We start from the raw sequence: 8,668 nt of genomic DNA, 5'->3' as shown, positions 1-8,668 counted from the left end.
AAAAATACAATAAATGTTTTCTTCTTGAGAATTAAAAACAAAAATATCGTTTTATTTATTAATTTTTGGTTGGATCCAGCAAATAATTAATAATTACATAAATTGGTGAATTATTATTTAATTTTTAGGCATTATTTAATTTTACTGAATTATTTAATTTGCTAACAATAAATTGGAAGAAAAGATCTGCTAATTGACGGACCCATTAATATAATTCTCAAAATAAAAAAATAATAAATAAATAATAATAATAATAGCCGGGGCCAAATAGTAATTAAATGTAAAGAACCGTAGGAAACACTTCTTGTAAGATTCTACCTCAGCAGAAAAAGGTAATATAATTGTTGAGAAATCCAATTTTCTTGCAAACCATGCATCAGAAGCAACAACGCTAGAAGAAAGGGGAAAAGGGAAGAGGTAAGCAATCTGCCAAACTATTCTGCAATTTAATTCCCTTGTTTCTCTTAGCAATTTTTTTCTTCATTTGGATTTTTTTTTTTTGATATATTCATATACACACACATATATATATATAGAGAGAGAGAGAGAGAGAGAGATTTGTTAAGGATCTGTTTTTAGGACATGGGGAAGCTGTTTGTAGTGAATCTTGAAGGGAAGATCTATAGCTGCAAGCACTGCAGAACCCATCTTGCTCTTTATGAAGATATTGTTTCAAAGGTTTGTCCTTGATTCATTTTGAACCTTTGATTGATTGTTCTTTATTGGATTATTGATAATTTCGTGGATTTCCTTTCTGGGTATTCTGAATTTGGTTGGTTTTTCTGATATTTTGTTAGCAAAGGTGCTTTTTGGTGGGGTTGACTGTAGATTTTGATGTGTTGTTTTAAGTTAGTTCACCATGAGGGATTTTTCTGATTTTTTTTTTGGTAAAAATCAAGAATCAGGGAACGAATTATCTGATCAGAGGATGAGATTTCTTGGATTAATCAATGTAATTACAAGACATTTTTCATCAGGAGTATGGATTGATAGATTTGATGTTTGAAGTTGATATGGAATTTTGCTCCAACTTGGAAAATGAAGAATAGATGATAACTAATTGGGCAACCTTTTCCATCCTTTGATTGTTAAATAATGATCATCATGTTGATTTATTAAGGATATTAGGTAATTAGTTTGTAATAAATAAGTACATATGATGTTGCATTATTTCCTATTTATTGATAAATAAAAAAAATCTGGATGTTAAGAGAATCTCTGTTTTGTGTAATATTTCATGGATTTTTTTATATTCCAGTTCATTATTGAATTTATCTCCTACTGTGGCGTATAGATATCTTCTCTTTATTTTTAATGCACAAGTGGAGCTGAAGTGAAGCCATATCATGGAACTGCGGCCAATTTTCTTTTGGAAATGATTTTATAATAATAATAATAATAATAATAATAACTATGAGAAAAGTGTTATCTATTCCATCAGCTTAGTTGAAAAAAAAAATACTGCTACAAATGAACAAATCCATATGCTGAGTTTGGTCACTTTAAACTTCAAAAAGTGGAAAATTAGGTGCATTTAGGGGATTTCAGTAGATGGTGAGGCTGCCATGCTAAATCTTTTTTTATAGAAACATCCTATAACTATCATTTATGATGTTTCATGAAGTATTTAAACTTGGGAAGGTATTGTTAATGAAAAATGAGGGCAGTTCGATGGTTTTATGGGTGTTTTGCAGTTTATTTAGGCCTTGTTTGGGACTGCATTGAGGCTGCTTATAGCACCTGTTTTTGCAGCCCTATGGGGGCCTCTGAAATGATGGTTGGTCTTCAACAGGTGATTTTTTTTTTTGTTTTTTGAAAAAAAAGAGCAAGCAGTTTGAAAAAAGCTGCCCTGACCTGTCCACCAAACAGGCCCTTAGTTTTGCATGCGTGATTCAAAATTAAGTTTATCTGACTGCATCTACCTGTGTAATTCTAATAATCATTGCATCATCTTCTTAGCCATGCTGTTTGACATACACATATCTTCACCATGTCCAAATTCATATATATTGTGATTTCACGTGTGAGTTAATCTTACATCACTAAGAGAGGGACTGAGTGAGGAAATATGTAGAAGTGAAAAACTCACTGTTTGTACAACTGCAATCATGACCTTGCTTGGCTTGCAATGCATGGTCATCATCTCTCAAAGGATTATCTCTCATGTTCACAATAAATGGTAACAGTGTTGACTTCTGTTGCTTGGAGAGTGGAAATGTGAAGGCTTGGACAACTCCAACGTGTTCCCTCAGAATATCTCTTTTTCATGGTTCAGTGGTTCTATTTAAGGGGAATCAATTCTATGGATGGAATTCATACATGAAAGGGAAATTATTTGTTGTAATTCATATGAGTTATACTCACTTTGACTCAAAGGAGACCAAATGAGGGATCCAATTTTGTAAAGGAAGAAGCATAACCCAATGCTTAAACTTTTTGTGTGCCAAGTGTGGTTCCCAACTTTTATATTACTATGTTGATCTCAGTTGAGTTTTTTTACAAGTTCTATGGAGGTGACTATGGAGGTGACTTCCTCATATGTACGTCTATATGTATGTCTATTTGTGGTCACAATTATTATGATAAAAAAGAGATAGGCTATAAGTGATATCAAATATAGGGCTATTCTAAATTTCCTCAAGTGTCAAGATGATGCTTAGTTGTGAAACAGTAAACATATTCCTTGATCATAATTCAGTGTATTGGAAGGATAATATATATATATATTTTCCATTTATCTCTGATGGCTTCTCACAGTTTCCATGCTGTCCAACAAATGTTTTTTGGAATTTTTAAGGGAAGAAAGTGTTTTGACTGTGTTCTTTTATTCAGGCTTTCCACAGCAGGCATGGGAAAGCATATCTCTTCAATAAGGTGTAAGTTTTTCTTGATTTTGGGCACCTCTTATCATTACTGCTATCAATTTTACTCGAAAGTAACTCTATGTTGGTTCAACCACCTGTAGACTTGCTCTTACCACAAAATGCCAATAACTAATTTTCTTCCAGGGCCTGCCAAAAACATTTAATTTATACTTGAGGACAGTTTACTAAGAAATTTGTATGTATACCATGTATTGTATAGTCTTGACCTGTTTCTGAAGTGTACAGTTATGCCTCTGGTGTGGAATGTGGGTTTCCAATTTTACAGGCTAACATGTGGATCTGGATTAAATTGATGGGGCCCATTGTAATGCTTTTGAGAAATTAATGTAAAATTTATAGGTAAAGTTCTAGATTTAATTTCTTTTCTGATGGTGAAGCTATGGTTATGAATGAAAATCCATATGGGGTGAGAGATCCTCAGTCAATATACAAGCAATTAGGTAAAGACTTTAAAATTTTTGCCATTCCCTCATGTTAATGATGTTCAATCGTGGGCTTGGCTGGTATTCCCTTTTTCTACCTTCTCCTATCAGTAAGAGATGAACATAATTCATGTAGTGCCAAAGGGGTTATTTCTGTTTTAACGATTCAAATGGCTGAGTGCCAAGTAAAAATAGAATAGAAGCATCAATCTTGTTACCTTTAAATGCCATTGCAATCTGAGTATTTCTGAACCAGCAAATTTTAATGATATGATCATGTAAGCTGCTGACATTGCATTTTGGTGGCTAAATGTTGAACTAGATTGGTCAAGGGTTATACAAACATATGGTTTATGACAGACTTGATTTATAAAAAATTGTATGTCTGCACTTGTTGAGCTTTTAGCTTCAATCTTTTTTCCTTGTTTGTCAGAGCGAATGTCTTCTTAGGAGAGAAAGAAGAGAGACAGATGATAACTGGGATGCATACTGTTGCTGACATTTTCTGTGTTGGATGCGGATCGATTGTGGGATGGAAATATGTAAGATTAGGAGGCAAAAGAATTCATGGTTTATGAATTTCCTTGTTACCTTTAGTTAATTGGATGATTTCTTTCAGGAGACTGCCCATGAAAAGAGCCAGAAGTACAAGGAAGGAAAATCTGTTCTCGAGCGGTCAGTAGATAACTAGATACTTGTAGCAATTTCCAATTATAGATTGAAGTGATCTTGTAAATTAAGATCACTTGTTTGTTTAGGGAAAAAAGAAAGTTTAAGGCTGTATGGATTTTTGTTGTTGAGCAGGTTTAAGGTAGCTGGTCCTGATGGAAGCAGTTATTGGATGAATCATGAAGCACATGTTGGTGGAAGTGATGCAGATGATGTTTGATTACCTTTCATTTCCAATTGTACATTCTTTCTCCTCTAATGTTCTTTATTTTAACTCTATATGAACTAGGAAACACCAAATTCCTGATTTCGATGGTTCGCTCATCTTGCCGTCAAATAACATGATTCTATACATGGGATTGTTGGTTCTGATGTATTCCATGCTCAGTTTCAAGGGTCATTCCATGTTAAAAACTTCATTTCATTGTTGAATTTTTTACCGCAATTTCAAGGGTTAATCCTTTCAGGCAATTCTTAACAGTTTGGTGTTAACTATTGTCAATTTCCTGTAAATGATTTGAGTGGTTCTTGCTATAGATTCTGAGGCTTATGCAAAGTAAATAATTTGGTAGGTTTAGGCAGACACAATTACCATGGAATTATAATGTCAACTTGTTTGATGGCCCTATGTCAACTTTTGCTAAAGCCTATCTCTACTAGCTTTCCTAATTTGTGTGACATTTTAGCCATAATAATAAATTTTAGATTATTAATACATTTAGATAGTAGCAAAATTAATAGCCTTCAATTAAAAAAAAATATTATTTAGTCTCTTTATTTTAACGAATTAATTACTTATTTTTTTATCTGAAACAATAAATTAGTTGGTTCTTGTATTTTTATTCTATTTAATTTTTAGTCTTACTAGTCATTGTAAGTATTAATTTGATTTTTAATTAGTCCCTATAATTTGAAAAACACAATTATATAATCATTTTGTTTATAAGTTTTAAATTATTTAATTGCCATAAGGGTGATTTCTATCTCCTTGAAATGCATTATTTGGTAGAAAACTTGATTTAAATTATATAGAGTATACCGAATAAAAATATAAAGATCTACTAATATGTTTTTGAAAATAGGAGGATTAAATTGTTAGTTTTATTAAAATATAATTATTAATTTTATTAAAATATACATACTAAGTAGTGATTCTGTTTATAAAGAATATAGTTCAATTTATTATATTTTTATCCGCTTTAAAGTTTGGAGAGTTAAAATTGCTTTTTAAGAAAAAAAACATCATTTCATATGTTGATTAAAAAAAAGTAATATAAACAAATTATTTTGTTTTTTTAATAATTTTTTTAGTTAAAATTTATTAAATTTAATTTTAAATTATTTTTTAATACCCTTTAATTAGTATATTTAAAAAAAATTCTTAACATTAACTCTATAACGATGCTTAATAGATAATTAAAAATTTTTAATCTTTTAAGTGAAATAATATTTTAATTCCTTTTTTTTTTAACTTTTTAGAAATTAAAATGTTTTCCTTTGATAAATCAAGGATAAAAATGTTCTTTTATTTGATAATTTAAGAATTAAAATGTTGTTGGGTATAAAGTCTTCCCTCACTAGTTTTTAACTTAATAGTATTGGAGTGAGTAATTTAAGTTTAATTAAAATATAGAGAAATTAAATTTAAGAATCATATACTTTATTTTGAGAAAGCAAAAAATTAAAATGTAAAATGTATTAAACAATTATAGGCGATTTAAAATAACTAAAATATTACCTATTTGAAAATAGTGTGATTTAAAATAAATAATTCATAATTTAAATAATTCAAATCCAATTAACTTGAATCCACCGACCCATTTGTCACTTCTATAATAAAAAAATAAAATATTTTTCTTAAAAAAAAAGGGCAAACCTAATGGGATTTTCCTAGTTTTGACAAATTGTCGCTTAACAAATGGGATTGCATGTGCAAGTGGCTTCGTTTTAAACGCCATATCCACCTATTTCCATATTGTCTCACTGCCAAGTGTTTGTGATTTTCTTTGAATATCACCAATTCAACGTTTATATTAAGGCTGGCAGACTAAAAAATATATATATTTTCGTAAAAAATATTATTTTAAATATTAAAAAATAAGAAAAATATTTAATTATATTAAAATTTTTCATAATTAAAATATGTTAAATTTAATCTTAAAACAAATTTTAATACTCTCTAACGTACTGATGAAAAACGCTGAAAATGTCATATCTTATGTTGATTTGGAGTGAGAAATTTTAAATCACAAACAAAATGACATAGCAATTATGAATTGAGCAGATTCATCTCGAATTACATATTGATTTTATTTATCTACCAAGTCGTGACATAGAAAAAAATTTAAAATAAATTTGGATTACTTTATAAATTATGAATAGAGCAGAGTCGGGTTGATCAAAAGTTTCCGCCACATAATAAGTCAGCTCTCATGTTATTTTTTAAGTAAATATCATACGCAATCATTTAATTTTGGATATTTTTATAAAAATTATTAAATTTTAATTTCTTTTATAAAACTCATTAAACTTTAATTTTATTTCATAAAAATCATTGTAATCAAAAATTAAAAGATTTCAGATTAATCTACTGATCTATTAACTATTTTACAAATAAAATTGACTTATCATATTAGTTTAAAAAAAAGAAATAGTCAAACCCCTCTTTTTTCATTTTTTTTTTATTAGAGTAAATTTGAAAATTTTTAATTTTCGATTATAGTGACTTATAAGATATTAAATTAAAATTTAGTGAGTTTTATTAAAGAATTAAAATTCAGTAGCTTTTATAAAAATATTGATAAAATTGAATAACCATATGTAATAATTATCCAATTTCCTAGCTCCAAGTCTTCGCATGAGCTAAGCCATTTGCTTAGCTAAGAAGGACAAGGCCTTCTAATAGGGTAGCCAGTAGGAGAGCAGAATTCAATTTAAACCGAAAAATCAAATCAAATCAATTTAATTTAATTTAATCAGTTTGATTTTAAAATTTAATTAGTTTGATTCAATTAATAATTTTTAATAATTTCAGTTAATCGGTTCGGTTATTTTCACAAAAAATATATATATATATCAAGGAAAATCAAAGAAAATCGAACCAAACCCTAAGATTTTTAAATTTTGATTTTAAATTTTTTTTATTTTTATGTTTTTGTTATTTAGATTTAATGTTGAAAATATTAAATTTTATAAAATTTGATTTGATCGGTTTAAAACCAAACCAAACTGATATTTTGTTATGAAAAGTCAATCACTATATTATTTCTCTGTATATTCTGTATTCTGTATTCCTATTTAGGATTTCTTCCTAATTAGTAGAACACAATTATAAGAATCAATTATATATATATATATACCCATGTACAGATTAATTGAAATCAACGAGAATAATCTCTTTCTACATGGTATCAGAGTAGGTCATCAATCTAGGGTGACTATTTGTTCTCACTACCCAGCTCAGGAGAGACCTTGGCCGCCGATTGGCCGTTTCAACCCCGATCAACATCGCAAGGCTGCCTCAACCCCTCATTCCACCACTGTGTCGTTGTTCGATCCAGTACACCATTAAAGGACTTCTGAGGTTTGGCTCTCAGATCCTATTTCGGTATTTGCTTGATTTGTGATTTTGGATTATTTTGCTGCTATAAGCACTTTGGATTAGCATTTCGGTTAGTTTTCTTTGTCTCAACAAATGGCAGACAATAAGAATGTTATTTCTAATGTGATTCTGGTGATGACTAAGATCACGGAACACAAACTTAATGGTTCGAATTAACTGGAGTGGAGTAAGACTGTTAGGGTCTATTTGCGTAGCATTGATAAGGATGATCACCTTACTAAAGATCCACCCACTGATGATACACGACAAACTTAGCTAAGGGAGGATGCTCGGTTGTTTTTGCAGCTTCGGAACTCGATTCATAGTGAGGTAATTAGTTTAATTAATCACTGTGAATTTGTTAAGGAATTAATGGATTACTTAGATTTTCTGTATTCTGGTAAAGGGAATATCTCCCATATTTATGATGTTTGTAAGGCATTCTACCGTGCTGAGAAAGATGATAAGTCTCTCACGGCTTATTTTATGGATTTTAAATGGGTATATGAGGAACTTAATGTATTGTTGCCTTTTAGTCCTGATGTGAAAGTTTAGCAGGCCCAACGGGAGCAACTGGCTGTTATGAGTTTTCTTGCAGGCCTTCCTTCAGAGTATGAGACTGCTAAATCTCAGATTCTCTCCAGTTTTAAGATTTCCTCTTTGCATGAAACGTTCACACGGGTCCTTCATACAGAGAGTACTCAATCTTCACAGCCTGCCAGTAGTGCTCTTATTAGCCGTAATCCAAATGGACAACAGGGTAATAGAAGAGGAAGTAGAGGAGGAATTACAGGCAACAGAAGTAATCAGCGTAATGGAGAGACTAGTTCTAATCAGGACTCAAGAGGAGTCATTTGTTATTATTGCCACGAGCTTGGCCATACAAAATATAATTATCCGCAACTTCAGAAGAAAAATCAGCGATCACAGATGGCAAATATGGCAGCAGAGAATTCTATAGTATCTTCCTCTGAGAAAACTATTTTGGTATCTGCAGATGATTTTGCACAATTTTCCCAAGATGCATCTCTAAAGCCTACGGTTCCTCACATCGCGATCACGAGTCGTAAATCCACTACATACCTTGTGTC

General features: G+C 30.5%; 1 protein-coding gene across 2 annotated transcripts; it reads left to right on the top strand.

Moving 5' to 3' along the window:
* The first annotated feature begins 270 nt into the window (after window positions 1-270).
* Window positions 271-4,456, top strand: LOC110633292 (protein yippee-like). 2 transcript variants are annotated; one of them, XM_021781814.2, is made up of 6 exons: window positions 271-417; window positions 537-678; window positions 2,833-2,876; window positions 3,741-3,849; window positions 3,927-3,982; window positions 4,112-4,456. In XM_021781814.2, the coding sequence occupies exons 2-6, from the start codon at window positions 583-585 to the stop codon at window positions 4,194-4,196; spliced, it is 390 nt and encodes a 129-aa protein (XP_021637506.1). In that variant the 5' UTR covers window positions 271-417; window positions 537-582; the 3' UTR covers window positions 4,197-4,456. The 2 variants fall into 2 exon arrangements, with proteins under 2 accessions (XP_021637506.1, XP_021637508.1); XM_021781816.2 differs by having other exon boundaries at window positions 289-417; window positions 541-678.
* Window positions 4,457-8,668: the final 4,212 nt, after the last annotated feature.

This window comes from Hevea brasiliensis, chromosome 14 (genome assembly GCF_030052815.1).
Source record: "Hevea brasiliensis isolate MT/VB/25A 57/8 chromosome 14, ASM3005281v1, whole genome shotgun sequence".
NCBI classification, from domain to species: Eukaryota; Viridiplantae; Streptophyta; class Magnoliopsida; order Malpighiales; family Euphorbiaceae; genus Hevea; species Hevea brasiliensis.
Note: the sequence above shows the minus strand (reverse complement) of the source record. Positions and strands in the feature narration are given on the sequence as shown.